We start from the raw sequence: 16,692 nt of genomic DNA, 5'->3' as shown, positions 1-16,692 counted from the left end.
CTGACCTCTTGTCTAGGCAGAAGTAGGTCCATGAACTTGTAGGCAGCAGTAAAATGAGTCATTTCTGTCTGGGGGAAAACTCATGTTTCCTCAGAGACTGCACTGAGGCACCACTCATGATGATAAGGGAGGATACTATCCAAGAAATTGGAACCTTCTCTCTTAAAAGTGTAATATATTCATTAAAATAGCATTGTGAGCACAATACTCATCACCGTCAGAAAAAGGCACTTTCTATAGTGTACTCAAGTGAGTCACATAGATTTATGTATTCCCCCCATTGCCTTTTTTTTTCCCTTGCGAGAGTACTATTTTATTATATTTAGGTACAGAAATTTGAAAACAGGTCTCGTTTTCTTGCCATATCTTTTTTTTAAATTGCGAGATATTTGCTTTACAACATTGTGCAGGTTTCTGTCACACATCAACATGACTCAGCCAGAGATGTCCATATGTCCTCTCCCTCTTGAACCTCCCATCTCCCACCCATCCCATGCCTCTGTGTCCCCCACTGCCTTCTAAAGACACTTTGTAAAGCCCTCTCCTTTTTGTCTATCTCTGTTCGTTCTTGTAGCCAGCCCCTCCATTCCCTGAGAGTAATGCTAGAGAAGTGAGATGTCAAGCAGTGTATCAGGGTTAGGCTTGGAGAACCCAAGATGAGTGGGAATGGGGAGGTGATCTGCAGAGGGAAATTATCCAAGAAATATAAGAGGCCTTCCTTATTGTTGGTACTGGGAGGATTTGAAAAACCCTACAGATGATTTGCCCTTCTAGTAGCCACTTCTTTCTAAGATAAATGAGTGACGTTAAGAAAGCAATAAGCATTTCTCATGATCTTATTCACTGAACTTTGTATTATGTAGTGAGTATTTTTATTGATAGGACTAATTAGAGAATCTCGTTAATTTCTGTCTTTTATCTGTGTTTATCCATTTTCAATCTGTCTGCTGTGTCATTTGTGGCTTCAGTGAAATGCTTCAAGGGTCCTTGTTCTTTAAATCAGTATTCAGTTTTACTTACCTTCTTGTTCATCACTTATTTATTGACCTGTGGTTACTTGAAATTCTCCTACCTCAAAAAACAAACAAACAAATGGAGTTCTGTGTAATTAAATGGAATTTTTGTAGATAATCACAGTCATAATTGAATATTTGAGACATAAATAACAGGTACCTTAACATCTGTTTATCTTAGAGACACTATATCATGACCAATCTCATTATTAAGTCTGAAATTTCAGACTCCAGTCTTGTGAGAAATTGCTTTTCTTTTAATGTCATCAGATAGCCAACTATTAAATATTAGTAATTATGATCTAGGAGTTGAATTAGGATGTGATAACTTAGTGTATAATCATAATATATGTGAAGAGGACTTATTTCATTAATATTATACTTTCTTCCCAATTTATGTTCATTAGAAATAATATTTAAATAGAAATATTTTTCTTAATACACAAATTTATTAAAATAGGATTATTAATAGGGGCACATTTACTTACTTGTTAAGAATGGTTAACTGTGATTATAGTCTTAATCTCAAATGAGATATATATGAAATTGTTATGTTTGCTAAGAAGATTTGTGCACATTTAAGAGATTCTTAATTTCTATAAACCAATAGAAAAATGTACTTATTTCTATTTTGGTTGTTTTCAAAGATGTTTTTAGTAAATTATTAATATATTAAAATGTTACAAGTTTTTCACAGAAACCCTAAACTGAACATTTTTTAATGTAATATTTTTTTTCTGAGTTATCTTATGAATAACATTTGTTACTTCTGAAGTGCTATCAGTTGCCGGGCCCAGAGATATAAGAGGGATGTAGAATCTGTTCATTTGGTGGAGTTAAGTTGGAAATACACCAGGAAGCCTTAATACAAGTTAAGTTAGTTCTGACATATACCATGTATGTTTTTATGAACCTGAACATGTTTATAGTTAGTATGTAGACAGAAGCGTCTTAAAAAAACCCAAAACCGTTGAAGTCATGCATGTTTTTTGAAATGATAGCTGCCCTTTTCTTACACGTGTTTTATGCCTTGTTGAAATTTTTGAATTTTATTACTTGTTAGTCACTAGTTTGTATGTATTCAGAGTTGTAGATTTATATAGTAATAGGATGACAACATTTTTTCCAGCTTTCTATCTAAAATATTTTTGAAGAGGAATCTTTTATTTTTATTTAAAATATACTTATTTCTATGTTTCATACTAGACATTCATAAATAAAGGACAACACAGTTGTGTTAATGACTTAATCATCATTTACTGTTTCACTTGAAAATTACAGAGTAATTAATATTCTAGTTAACTTCAGATGCATGCAAATATTATTTTTAGTAGCATAAGAATAGGACTTATATTACTAAAAATCCCATGGAATGCTTAAATGCTCAGAATATACTCCAATAATTTAAATTTTATTGAATATAGAACTAACTTACTTGGAAAATATACACAAATTATGTGATATAAACACTAATATTTATACATTCCTTTCTTACTGGATTTCACCCTCCCAGTTCTATGTGTGATTCAGTCATTTAATATGATTTTATAGTTCTTCTACACTTACATGCAATCTGTGGTTTTGATCAGGTGTTTCTTTTTTTCTGCTAATGTAAGTTAATTGTTGTAGCACAGCTAGTCTCTGATTATCCATGATAAGTGAGAAAAGAGTACAGAATAAATAATTATAATTTAAAAATAAAAAAATCTCAGTTAAGGCATTTTTAACTTTTTTGTTTACTAGCAATTTCTGCAAACACCCCTCCCCCTATCCCTTCAAAAAAATGATATCCTTTCATTTTAATTTCTTATTCTGGTTTCTGTTAGAAGTGCTAAGAATGAATAACTCTTTGGGGTAGAAAGTGAAGTTTTGGATAACCTACATGCTGAGTAATCCTCCTTTGAAATACAGCAAATGAGTTAAGGATTTCATAGAATTTTTTTCCTAATTTATCTCAGGAGTATTCTAACCGCCCCCCCCCCCCAAAAAAAAACCCAGCTACTACAGAAAAGACCATATTATAAATATTTTCATATTCTGTCCATGACCCATAAGTACTCAAATAATCCTATTTAATTAAGTAGTTTTTCTGATTCTACTCATTTTTGAATCAAGTAATTGTTGAAATGTTCTGCAAACCCTTGGTTATTTTATTAGTATATTAGAGGGAATTTTATTGTCATTTTTCAAGAATTTCACTTAAATAAAAATTCTTACTGTGTCCTGTTCTTATTGTAGTCATGGAAGAGAAATCTTTTAGCCTTGCCATCAAGTTGAAATTGTCCTTTAGATTTCTCATGTTTATAACCTCAGTAATTCTAGCTAGTAAAACAAAAACTTCATAAATATTCAAAAGGCAGCCTGGACCAGATCCAAACAGTTTCAGTTATATACTGCATTGTCCTACTAGAAATTTGTATTTTTTATTTATGTTCCCTTCCCACCATTTGATATGGCTGTCATAGATCTTCAAAGTATAGAATGAATTTTAGTATTTAGATTTCTAAAACTCCATTATCAGAAGTCATTTTATCTTCAATAGTTCATCTGTGTAAGAGTTTTTTTTTTAACCTATATTCCTCTGCAATCAACAAAGTTTCTAAACCTTTTAGAGTTTTGTAGATAGTTGGCCACAGCAAATTGTGTTCCTAAATTTCTCTATAGAGTTCTTGTAGAATCATACAACTAGTAATGTTCATTAAATATTATAGTTTAATTATCACCAACATTATTATACATCATTCATTGAACTTCCTTAGATCCATTTTGGCACCATTTCTTCTTAAAAGTAACATAAAACCAAAAAACTCTGAAGGTAATCACACAAATTTTTTGTCTTGCGGTTTGAGCTGTATTAAAACTTAAAGCAGCCCTTCCAAATGGCCACTTACCACTTGTAACTAGTGGTCAGATGACCTTAAAACAGCATTAAATTTGTATATATTGTAACTTGAATTGAAAATATTCTGGGAGGAGAAAAGAGAAGATTGCTCTTGTAAAGCTGACTTAAATCACTTTTAATACCTGATTATTTATGTTGACATTTTGTCCACTGTTTAGCATTCCCTTTTGATTTATGTCACGCTGAATTACATGTAGATCATTGTTTTTTTAAATATTTTGAAAAAAGGAAGTTACAGTTCATTTTCTTAAACTCTTAACAAGTTTAAAATTAGTGTTTCATGAAGGAAAATTTCTGAGTATTCTAATGGCTTTTTTAAACAAATGATTTATTTGCTAGGTAAGTTCTCTTCTACGCTTTATGAGACTGGTGGCTGTGATATGTCACTTGTGAATTTTGAACCAGCAGCAAGAAGAGCGTCCAATATCTGGTATGTGTGAAGTCGTGTTAGGGGAGTTTATTATGTACTTGCATAATAAGTTTGCCATTTTTAAAGTTTGTAAACCTTGAGATAGAAGAGTTGTTTGTTTATATTGGCTAAAATAAATTCACATTATGCATTGGTTGCCAAAAAGTAGAACTGTTTACTGTGGAAAAAAAAGAAAACCATTATTAAAAGCTATTACGAATTTTTGCTTTTTGTTTGCTATTATATGTTTTTAAAATTAAGTAAAAATTTCTTGTAGATCTTACTGTGGGATAGTGGTTTCCCACAATTTCAAATTTAACTCTCTATATATTGCATGATGGAAAAAATTTATTAGAAAAACATTTACACAACTGTGTTCAAACCCATCAATTCTCTTTTTTGGTGTAATTTCAAATTTTTATTTCTGTGTGAGGATTTCAGCCAAGTGTTTTTAAGTGATCGTCTTTCATTTTGTTTTAAAATGTGTTTACCAACTATAAGGAGGAAGAATTTCTTAAAATATGAGTCATGTGTTGCATTTAATTTCTTTTCTCTCCTTCCCTCAGGAAGAAATTATGTAAGATAACAGAAGTTTGGAGGAAAGCAAATAAGAAATAGAAACCTTGATCATATAACACAGTTATAATTTAGAATGTGTTAAAATTTTTCTGAAAGTTTTACTAATCAAATTGCTGTGTTGAAATTCATTGTTGGTTGATTAGCTCACTTTTTTTTTTTCCACAGGGTCATTTGATTTTTATTTTAGGACTTATGTTTCATAATGGGATATTTATTTAAATGTTACATATCTATGGGCAGTTCACTTAGTTTTTTCAATTTTGAGAGGCTGTTTAAAGCAATAAGATCTTGTTGTCACTTAGCATGAACATTTAAAAAACTGTACTCTTTAAGCTCTTTTAGTACTGTTTCAGAGTTTACCCCTCAGATCGAATTGGGATGTTTAGATAATTTTGTAACTGTGGAAGCAACAGGAGGATGGAGCACTGAGAACAATTATGTTTAACATAATTCAAGATAAGAACAATTCCTTACACCATAATGTGTTAAGGTCTCAAGTTTTGAAATCTAAACTTGAGTGAACTGTGGAAACTGAATTGTCATCTTCTAGACTACCATATCCGCGAATGCAATGGCACCCCACTCCAGTACTCTTGCCTGGAAAATCCCATGGACGGAGGAGCCTGGTAGGCTACAGTCCATGGGGTCGCAAAGAGTCGGACACGACTGAGCGACTTCACTTTCACTTTTCACTTTCATGCATTGGAGAAGGAAATGGCAACCCACTCCAGTGTTCTTGCCTGGAGAATCCCAGGGACGGGGGAGCCTGGTAGGCTACCGTCTATGGGGTCACACAGAGTCGGACACGACTGAAGTGACTTAACGTAACGTAGACTACCATATAGATTAAATTTATTGTGGCTCTTGGCAATATGTTAATTGCTTTCTTAAACAATTTTCACAAGAACCTTAAAATCAGTTCAGTTGTGTCCGACTCTTTGTGACCCCATGGACTCCAGCACACCAGGTTTCCCTGTCCATCACCAACTCCTGGAGTTTACTCAAACTCATGTCCATTGAGTTGGTGATGCCACCTAACTATCTTCATCCTCTGTCGTCCCCTTCTCCCGCCTTCAATCTTTCCCAGCATCAGGGTCTTTTCAAATGAGTCAGTTCTTCGCATCAGGTGGCCAAAGTATTGGAGTTTCAGCATCAGTCCTTCCAGTGAATATTCAGGACTGATATCCTTTAGGATAGATTGGTTGGATCTCCTTGCAGTCCAGGGGACTTTCAAGAGTCTTCTCCAACACCACAGTTCAAAAGCATCAATTCTTCGACACTCAGCTTTCTTTATAAGTCCAACTCTCACATCCATACATGACTACTGGAAAAACTATAGTTTTGACTAGATGGACCTTTGTTGGCAAAGAAATATCTCTGCTTTTTAATATGCTGTCTAGAATAGTCATAACTTTCCTTCCGAGGAGTAAATGTCTTTTAATTTCATGGCTGCAGTCACCATCTGCAGTGATTTTGGACCCTTGCCCCCCTAAATAAAGTCCGTCACTGTTTCCATTGTTTACCCATCGATTTGCCATGAAGTGATGGAAACAAATGCCATGATCTTAGTTTTCTGAATGTTGAGCTTTAAGCCAGTGTTTTCACTTTCCTCTTTTACTTTCATCAAGAGGCTTTTTAGTTCTTCTTCACTTTCTGCCATGAGGGTGGTGTCATCTGCATATCTGAGGTTATTGATATTTCTCCCGGCAATCTTGATTCCAGTCTAGCATTTTTCATGATGTACTCTGCATAAAAGTTAAATAAGCAGGGTGACAGGGTGACAATGTACAGCCTTGATATACTCCTTTCCTGATTTAGAACTCAGTTCTAACTGTTGCTTCTTGATCTGCATACAGATTTCTCAGGAGGCAGGTCAAGTGGTGTGGTATTCCCATCTCTTTAAGAATTTTCCAGAATTTGTTGTGATCCACACAGTCAAATACTTTGGTGTAGTCAATAAAGCAGAAATAGATATTTTCTGGAACACTCTTGCTTTTTCGATGATCCAGCGGATGTTGGCAATTTGACCTCTGGTTCCTCTGCCTTTTCTAAATCCAGTTTGAACATCTGGAAGTTCATGGTTGCTGAAGCCTGGCTTGGAGAATTTTGAGCATTACTTTGCTAGCATGTGAGATGACTGCAATTGTGCGGTAGTTTGAGCATTCTTTGGCATTGCCTTTCTTTGAGATTGGAATGAAAACTGACCTTTTGGGAACACTGCTGAGTTTTCCAAATTTGCTGGCATATTGAGTGCAACACGTTCACAGGATTTGAAATAGCTCAACTGGAATTTCATCACCTCTACTAGCTTTGTTCATAGTGATGCTAAGCGCTACTTGACTTCACATTCCAGGATGTTTGGCTCTAGGTTGGTGATCACACCATTGTGACTATCTGGGTCATGAAGATCTTTTTTGTATAGTTCTTCTGTGTATTCTTGCCATCTCTTCTTAATATCTGCTTCTGTTAAGTCCATACCATTTCTGTCCTTTATTATGCCCACCTTTGGATGAAATGTTCCCTTGGTATCTGTAATTTTCTTGATGAGATCTCTAGACTGTCCCATTCTATTGTTTTCCTCTATTTCTTTGCACTGATCACTAAGGAAGGCTTTCTGATCTCTCCTTGCTATTCTTTGGAACTCTGCATTCAAATGGGTATCTCTTTCCATTTCTCTTTTGCCTTTTGCTTTTCTTCTATTCACAGCTACTTGTAAGGCCTCCTCAGACAACCATTTTGCCTTTTTGCATTGCTTTTCCTTGGGGATGGTTTTGATCACCGCCTCCTGTACAATGTCATGATCCTCTCCATAGTTCTTCAGGCACTCTGTCCATCAGATCTAATCCCTTGAATCTATTTCTCACTTCCAGTGTATAATCGTAAGGGGTTTGCTTTAGGTCATACCTGAATGGTGTAGTGGTTTTCCCTACTTTCTTCAATTTCAGTCTGAATTTAGCAGTAAGGAGTTCATGATCTGAGCCACAGTCAGCTCCTGGTCTTGTTTTTGCTGACTGTATAGAGCTTCTCCATCTTTGGCTCCAAAGAATATACTCAATCTGATTTTGGTATTGACCATCTATGTCCATGAGTAGAGTCTTCTCTTGTGTTGTTGGAAGAGGGTGTTTGCTATGACCAGTGCATTCTCTTGGGAAAACTCTGTTAGCCTTTGCCCTGCTTCATTCTCTACTCCCAAGGGCAAGTTTGCCTGTTACTCCAGGTGTTTCTTGACTTCCTACTTTTGCATTCCAGTCCCCTATGATGAAAAGGACATCTTTTTGGGTGTTAGTTCTGGAAGGTCTTGTAGGTCTTCATAGAACCGTTCAACTTCAGCTTCTTCAGCATTACTGTTTGGGCATAGACTTCGATTACTGTGATATTGAATGGTTTGCCTTGGAAATGAACAGAGATCATTCTGTCATTTTTGAGATTGCATTCAAGTACTGCATTTCGGACTCTTTTGTTGACTATGATGGCTACTCCATTTCATCTAAGGGATTTTCCCACAGTAGTAGACATAATGGTCATCTAAGTTAAATTCACCCATTCCAGTCCATTTTAGTTCACTCATTCCTAAAATGTCGATGTTCAGTCTTTCCATCTTCTGTTTGACCACTTCCAATTTACCCTGATTCATGGACCTAACATTCCAGGTTCCTAAGCAATATTGCTCTTTATAACATCGGACTTTACTTCCATCACCAGTCACATCCAGATCTGGGTGTTGTTTTTGCTTTGGCTCTCTCTCTCCATTCTTTCTGGAGTTATTTCTCCACTGATCTCCAATAGCATATTGGGCACCTACCGACTTGGGGAGTTTATCTTTCAGTGTCCTATCTTTTTGCCTTTTCATACTGTTTATGTGGTTCTCAAGGCAAGAATACTGAAGTGCTTTGCCATTCCCTTCTCCACTAGACCACGTTTGTCAGAACTCTCAGAAACATGACCCTTGCCTAACTCAGTGAAACGATGAACCATGCTGTGTAGGGCCACCCAACCTTGTGCTGGAAGTACTCTTATCCTGTGAGGAAACTGAGGTATTAAAAGATGAGATAACTGTCCAAGATCTCATGCAGTTGAGGAAGAGATTTGAATATAGATACTCTGACCCACAGGCTATGTGCCTTATCACGACCCTAGGAAAATTTGACTTTCTATTTTGAAGTTTACATGGAAAAGTAAAGACAGTGTAAATATCGTATAATTGTTCATGCATTTATTTTTCTTTCTACTACTTGACAAGCTGTTTATTCCCTAAAGTATTTTTCATTTTATTTTAGTGACACGGATTCTCATGTATCCAGTTCTACCTCAGTTCGATTTTATCCACATGATGTGGTAGGTTTTCCTTAATTTTTATAAAATGATATATTTTCATATTAAGTAGTTCCATAAAGCAGAAAAATGATTTGGTTACATAATATTGATTTTGTTGAAGGCTATGGCAAAATTACCTTTGCTGTTCCATAATGGATCTCTTTTCATAAGTCCTTTGTTAAGAAATATAAAACACCATAAAGTTGGATTAGCTATATATGAATGCGTAATTATACTTCTGAGGGTTTGCAAAGGTCTTACTTACTCACCAATGTCATAATCTAGGTGTGCCATTTTAAAACTTCACTTTTGGTACATAGGTAACTGATTTGGTACTTACCTAACTGCTGGTTAACTATTAGTTATTTTTATATCAGTGTGTATGTCTGGTGTGTGTGTGTGTGTGTGTGTGTGTGTGAGTGGAGAGCTTAGTGACATTATTGCTCTATTGAAAAAAAACATACAAGATACAGTAGGTATGTTTTAAAAAGATAACAAAGATAGCACTGCCTTTGTGTGATATATATAAAGATGTATATATTGAGGTTAAAAAAATAAAGTAGATGAAATCCTTATAAGCAATATATAAGAGATATTTAGATAAATTTAGTGCCAAAAGGATTAATTATAATCTGTTTGCTCAAGTCCTTTGTGTTCATAGTAGTATATTCCACCATTAAATGGTGTGAGAGCCTTGAGATAGCACAATTCTGGCTAGTGCTATGCTAGATGTAGTCAACTTTTGATTCTTTCAGAGGAAGGAGAAACTGGTGAACAGGTGAATGGATGAGTTGAACCTGAAAGAAATGTAACGTGGTAATATCCTGTATAGCCTCAGCTGAGCAGTCTGCCAAAACAAAAATAAATGCATATGGGAGGGATTTGAAAACAGCAGTAATGATGTTAAGAGAGTGTAGGAAGAATGGAGCGTTGAAGGCATATAATCCAGTGCAGAGGAGCTCAGATTTAACATAGTGGTGAGCTTTACAACGTAATGAGAGAAGATAAGGGACAGGGAGGGGGACACCACTCATCATTCTCTGTAGGTCATGAAATGGATCCACCAGCTAAAATGCTAAAATTTCAAATACTTCCTAATAAAATCTTTCCAAAAGCCCCATCAATTGATTTGCTTTGTTGTAGTTTTCTTCCTTTGTCACCTTCTGTAGTTTCTAATGATCATGAAGTATCCACAAGAGTGGACTAGTATAGAGAATTAAGGTGGTTTTGATATTCTGCAAGCTGATTGGGTAGCCCTTGAATCATGACTTGATTAAAGATATTTTAAGCCTTTCAGTGCTGATTTTCTTTTAGCTTTCTCTTCCACAGATCCGACTGAACAGACTATTGACCATCGACACAGATTTATTGGAACAACAAGACATTGACCTAAGCCCTGATTTGGCAGCTCCTTACGGTCCAACAGAAGAAGCTGCTCACAAAGTTAAACACTATTATCGCTTTTGGATCTTGCCTCAGCTGTGGATTGGTATTAACTTTGACAGACTCACACTTTTGGCCCTGTTTGATAGGTGAGAATGTAGATTTTACTTTTAAATTGAAACGTTTCAAATTACCCATTGAGTATGTGACTTGGTTTCCGTCTTGGAAACTGTTTTCTATTTTAGAAATCATTTTTATCATTAAGAATCATGCAACTGTATTTAAAAGCCAGAGAATATGAGGTGTTAATGGCCATAAGGTTATACATATTATATTGACTCTTATTATAAAAGGTTTAAGAAGAAGTTTCTTTCCTTACTTCTTGTCACTAGTCTTAATAGTAAACAGCAGTAGTTAGTTATGAACTTGGTGGCCAAATGCTGCTTCTAGTTGACATGGAGTAAAAAAGACTGGACTGACTTTTCCACCTGTGCTGGGGTCCAGCCCCGGGGGATCCAGGGAATTCGAAGCGGGGACGGCGTCGGCGAGGATCTGGAAACAACTGCTTAATTAAACTTTAATTAAGGATATAAAGAGTAATAGAATAAGGATAGCTCAGTGAGGAAATTCAGTGGAGAAAAGAGGCTGAAATAAGGATAGCTCAGTGAGGAAATTCAGTGGAGAAAAGAGGCTGAATAATTCAGCCAGAAGGTGAGAGAAAGAACAACATGGGGAGACCAAGTTTTGGTGAACAAGGCCCGCACTTTATTTTCCAAAGTAGTTTTTATACCTTAAGTTATGCATAGAGGATAATGGGGGAAGGGATAGAGTCATGCAGCAAGCCAGGCTTTCTTCCTGCAAACTTATCATATGCAAAAGCTTAGGTGATTTGCATCATCTTCTGGCCCGGAGGCCTGTTAACATTTTAAGACCCTTTCTTCAGAAAACTTATTTTTTTCTCTAAAGGTGATTGGTCAGGAGCCACCCTCCAAAAGCGTTAGATAAAGTTGCATTCCTACAGAGCAAAGGTGTGGTGGGCTATAACAAGAAAAAGAATTAACTCAAGGGTCCCAGGTTACAAACATTAAAGCTACTACTTACACCAATTATATTAATCAATACACTGCCAGGGACACAGCAGGTAAGGGATATGGAAACTTAGCAGCAAACATTGGCCCAACAAGTGAAAATCCCTTCACCAATACAATTTCTAATCAATCTTTTAACTGCTCAAAGGAATCTGTATTTAGACAGTTTAGAACATCTCATGCCTCTCACAGTTGGGAGGCTCTGAGCAATCACATGTGGCCAGAAAAACCTATTCAGGCAGGCTAGAGGACTTCCAAGGAATTTGTAGGTTGAAACACTATCACAACCAGGAACTTTATTAACTGGAGCTGTAAGTTAACTCTTCTTTCAGAGAGAGGTAGTGGGGGACAGCCCCCCGTAAAGTCAGAGGTGTAGGTGAAAGCACAAAGCAGAAAGTAGGCAGACTCTGGTATTGGGGGGTAGATGCTTGAGAATTTCCAGGGGGACTCCTGAGGCTCGATCCCGCCTTTGCGTATGCGGAGCCTCCTTCCTCATGACCTTTGTCATGGGCGGAGTTCCTCACGCTGGCTCCCGGCAGTGATAGAATTCCAGTTGAGCTATTCCAGATCCTGAAAGATGATGCTGTGGAACGTGCTGCACTCAATATGCAATATGCACTCAATATGCAATATGCCGGCTCCCGGCACACCTGAAACAATGAAAAACAGATAAAATGCATGAACCAGTGGTTTTCAAGACACAGGAGATAAGACAGAAAAAGACGGTGATTCCTGAGAGATGGGAAGCAAATTATGTGAGCCCTGCAATTGCCCAGCGTACTGAAGAGAGTTCCCAGCTTGTGATCCTGAAGTAGAGTCCAGCAGACTTCCTGAGTTGAGGAGATGGAGCTAAGAGTCCAGGGAGACTAGAGCAGCTTGAGTCTGTGGGACAGAACATCAGAGAGAGGATCGCTGCTCCGAAACTCAGAGATGTGTAGTGGATCCCCTCACTATTTAGCAGAGTATTGATAAGAGAATGTATGAGGAGACTAGGCCAGGGGAGAGAATCATGTAAAAGAAATCATGAAAATCATGTAAAAGAAATAGAGGCACAGTGCCTGGCACACAGGGCTGGGAATGATGCCTGTCCTCACCTGCTGGACTGAAGAAACTCATAATAATTCATATTTTATGGTGCATTATGTAGAGTACTCAGGAAAGTCCTGCCTTAGAAGTGGGGAGTACTTAGCCCTAGTATGGACACTGTTCCAGACCCACCTAGCAAGTCGTAAAAGCAAGACTTGAAAGGATCCAACTGTTTCCAAGTCACGTAGCAAAGCTCAAGATTTATAGAAATTCAGAAATTCTCACCACATAAAAAGTTGAGGTTCACAAGGTCTGGCATCCAGAGAGTACCAAGCATACAAAGAAATGACAAAACGTGATTTATAATGAGGGAAATAATGAGTCAGTTGAAACCAGCCTTTAGCTGTCACTGATATTAGAATTAGCAAAGACATTAAAAGTTATAACTACTTTGCATGTTAATAAAAGTTGAGTAGAGATATGGAAAATGCAAAGAAAAAAAAAGACCCAAATTGAACTTGCAGATGAAAACTAATATGTCTGAGGTGAAAAATACAGTGGATGAGATTAACAGTAGATTAGACATTACAGAAGAAAATATTAATGAAGTTGAAAGCATGGCAGTAGAAACTATTGAAAGTGAAACAAAAGAATAAGAATTCTCCTCCCTCCCTCCCCTCAACAAAAAGAACACACAAGATGAAAGTCCGCTCCAGGAGAGAGAAAAAATTCTGAGGAAGTTAATGGTGGAAAACTTTCCAAATTCAATGAAAACTATTGAAGAATCTCCTTGAACCTCAAGTATAGGAAACATGAAAAAAAACTACAGCAAGGCACATAGTTTTTCAAAACCAATAATAAAATTTTTAAAACTTTAAAAGAGGAAAAAGATACAGTTTGTATAGGGGAACAAGGATAAGGAAGACATCAGATTTATTGTTGGACAAAATTCAAATAAGATAATGGAGCAGCATTTTTATAGTATTGAAGGGAGAAAAAGATCAACCTGGAATTCTGTAGCCAGCAAAACTGCAAAAGCCAGGATGAAATAAAGATATTTTCAGACTAGAAAAAACTGGAAAGAATCTTTTTCAGGCAGATCCACAGTACAATATAGTACTGGATTTCTTTCAGGCAGAAGGATAATAATACCAACTGGGAATGTGGAGCTACCTGGGGAAACAGAAGATGAGTGCATGAATAAATATATAAGATTATATAGAAAAGATTTGTGACCTTGAGCAAAATTGCTCAGATGTGACATAAAATACAGGATCAATGAAAAAACAAATTGATAAATTGGATTCATCAAAATTGAAAGCTAAAAAAAAGCTGAAAGGAGAACAGTCCAGAGACCAGTGATGTGGCAGAATGTAGTGTAGCAGGGCTGACAGGGATCACTGGGCTCAGCAAATCTGAAATTCCACATCTGCCACATAAGAACAAATGAAGAGATGCCACTGTTCCGTTTATTGATTTTGAAAATACTGTTGAACTTGTTTTCATCTGAGAACTGTCAAGTGAAATGGTACAGAGATGTTTGTGAATTTTATTTTTTAGGTCAATAGATCATTATAAATAGGGCGTTGACTTAATAAAAACAAATGAAACCATTTTTATGATTATAAATGCAATTTTTTTATGAAATACATAGAAAGACTTTAAGGCAGAGGCCAGCCACAATCCTTCCACCCAGAGAGAACCATTATATCGATATATGGTGTATTTTCTTAAATAATAGAACTTATATCTTCCTATAGTTTTATGTCCTGCTTTTTTTGTATAGTGATGTACTGAGCATGTTCCCGTGTCAATAAATGCTCTTTAAAATCAAGACTTTTAGTACTCTTGCCTGGAAAATCCCATGGACGGAGGAGCCTGGTGGGCTGCAGTCCATGGAGCCGCTAAGAGGCGGGTACGACTGAGCGACTTCACTTTGACTTTTCACTTCCATACATTGGAGAAGGAAAAGGCAGCCCACTCCAGTGTTCTTGCCTGGAGAATCCCAGGGACGGAGGAGCCTGGTGGGCTGCCGTCTATGGGGTCACACAGAGTCGGACACGACTGAAGTGACTTAGCAGCAGCAGCAGCAGCACATATTTTACATTTTGTGAGTAGCATTTCCCTGAGAAGTAATGAGACAAATAGTTATTTTTTTGGCATTATCTACAGAAATCATTTTAATTGCTGTATGTAGTATCTTGGAGATCATACTGCTGCTTTTACAGGGTCAGTTTAGTAAAATACAGAACTGTCTCAGAAACTTTGATAGAGGCAATATCACTGCCTTCATTCTCACCATATGTAAGAGCCCATATTTAAGTAAGTTTAATAGATTTTCAGATTATTTCAGGTAGTTTAGACATGGGAAATGAAACCAGTTAGTATCAAAACTTGATTACAAACCTTGTCATATAAATAACTTTTTAATTTTCTAGAAACTCCTTTGAATTTTTTCAAACTTATTTCTTTGTATATTTCCTTTATTTGCCATTCAAGTTGGTTAGTTATTTGGCAACAAATTTCACAGAAAAGCAGATGTTAAGAAAAGTAAAGTTATAACATAGAAATTAAAACTATATTATGTGTTATAATTAGAACTTCACGGTCCTCTGTAGCATGCTTTATTTGCATATAAGAATGTGTGCTACTGTTGGTGGGAATGCAAATTGATATAGCCACTATGGAGAAGAGTATGCAGATTCCTTAAAAAACTAGGAATAAAACTACTGTATGACCCAGCAATCCCTCTACTGGGCATATACCCTGAGAAAACCGTAATTGAAAAAGACACATGTACCCCAGTATTCATCACAGCACTATTTGCAATAGCTAGGACATGAAAGCAACCTTTTCATACTCTTCTATCTTTTTGCCTTTTCATACTATTCATGGGGTTCTCAAGGCAAGAATACTGAAGTGGTTTGCCATTCCCTTCTCCCAAGTAGGGAAAACGGCTAGACCATTCAGGTATGACCTAAATCAAATCCCTTACAATTATATAGTGGAAGTGACAAATAGATTCAAGGGATTAGATCTGATAGAGTGCCTGAAGGACTATGGACAGAGGATCGTGACATTGTACAGGAGGCAGGGATCAAAACCATCCCCAAGGGAAAGCAATGCAAAAAGGCAAAATGGTTGTCTGAGGAGGCCTTACAAATAGCTGTGAATAGAAGAGAAAGAAAAGGGAAAGGAGAAAAGGAAAGATATACCCATTTGAATGCAGAGTTCCAAAGAATAGCAAGGAGAGATAAGAAAGACTTCCTAAGTGATCAGTGCAAAGAAATAGAGGAAAACAATAGAATGGGAAAGTCTAGAGATCTCATCAAGAAAATCAGAGATACTAAAGGAACATTTCATGCAAAGATGTGTACAATAAAAGAAATAGTATAGCCCTAACAGAAGCAGATGATATTAAGAAGAGGTGGCAAGAATACACAGAAGAACTGTACAAAAAAGATCTTCATGACCCATATAGTCACAATGGTGTGATCACCAACCTAGAGCCAGACATTCTGGAATGTGAAGTCAAGTAGCCCTTAGGAAGCATCACTATGAACAAAGCTAGTGGAGGTGATGGAATTCCAGTTGAACTATCTCAAATCCTAAAAGATGATGCTGTGAATGTGCTGCATTTAATATGCCAGCAAATTTGGAAAACTTGGCAGTGGCCGCAGAACTGAAAAAAGGTCAGTTTTCATTCCAATCCCTAAGAAAGGCAATGCCAAAGAATGCTCAAACTACCACACAATTGCAGTCATCTCACACACTAGCAAAGTAATGCTCAAAATTCTCCAAGCCAGGCTTCAACAGTACGTGAACCATGAACTTCCAGATGTTCAAACTGGATTTAGAAAAGGCGGAGGAATCAGAGATCAAATTGCAAGCATCCATTGGCTCATCAAGAAAGCAAGAGAGTTCCAGAAAAACATCTATTTCTGCTTTATTGACTATTTCAATGCCTTTGACTGTGTG

The 16,692-nt window shown here is 36.6% G+C and overlaps 1 protein-coding gene across 6 annotated transcripts in view; it reads left to right on the top strand.

Moving 5' to 3' along the window:
• The window catches only part of PCNX1 (pecanex 1), a 186,047-nt gene that overhangs the window by 84,135 nt on the left and 85,220 nt on the right, over positions 1–16,692 (top strand). For 4 of the 6 annotated variants that reach the window (XM_025295267.3, XM_025295266.3, XM_025295269.3 and 1 more), the window contains 3 exons: positions 4,255–4,345; positions 9,181–9,238; positions 10,532–10,749. In XM_025295267.3, the coding sequence (XP_025151052.3) occupies positions 4,255–4,345; positions 9,181–9,238; positions 10,532–10,749 (367 nt within the window). The remainder of the gene's footprint in view (positions 1–4,254; positions 4,346–9,180; positions 9,239–10,531; positions 10,750–16,692) is intronic. The other 2 variants (XM_025295268.3, XM_025295270.3) reach the window with 1 other exon arrangement.

The sequence above is a fragment of the Bubalus bubalis genome, chromosome 11 (genome assembly GCF_019923935.1).
Source record: "Bubalus bubalis isolate 160015118507 breed Murrah chromosome 11, NDDB_SH_1, whole genome shotgun sequence".
NCBI lineage: Eukaryota > Metazoa > Chordata > Mammalia > Artiodactyla > Bovidae > Bubalus > Bubalus bubalis.
The sequence above is the reverse complement of the archived record's forward strand: the minus strand, read 5'-3'. Positions and strand labels throughout refer to the sequence as shown.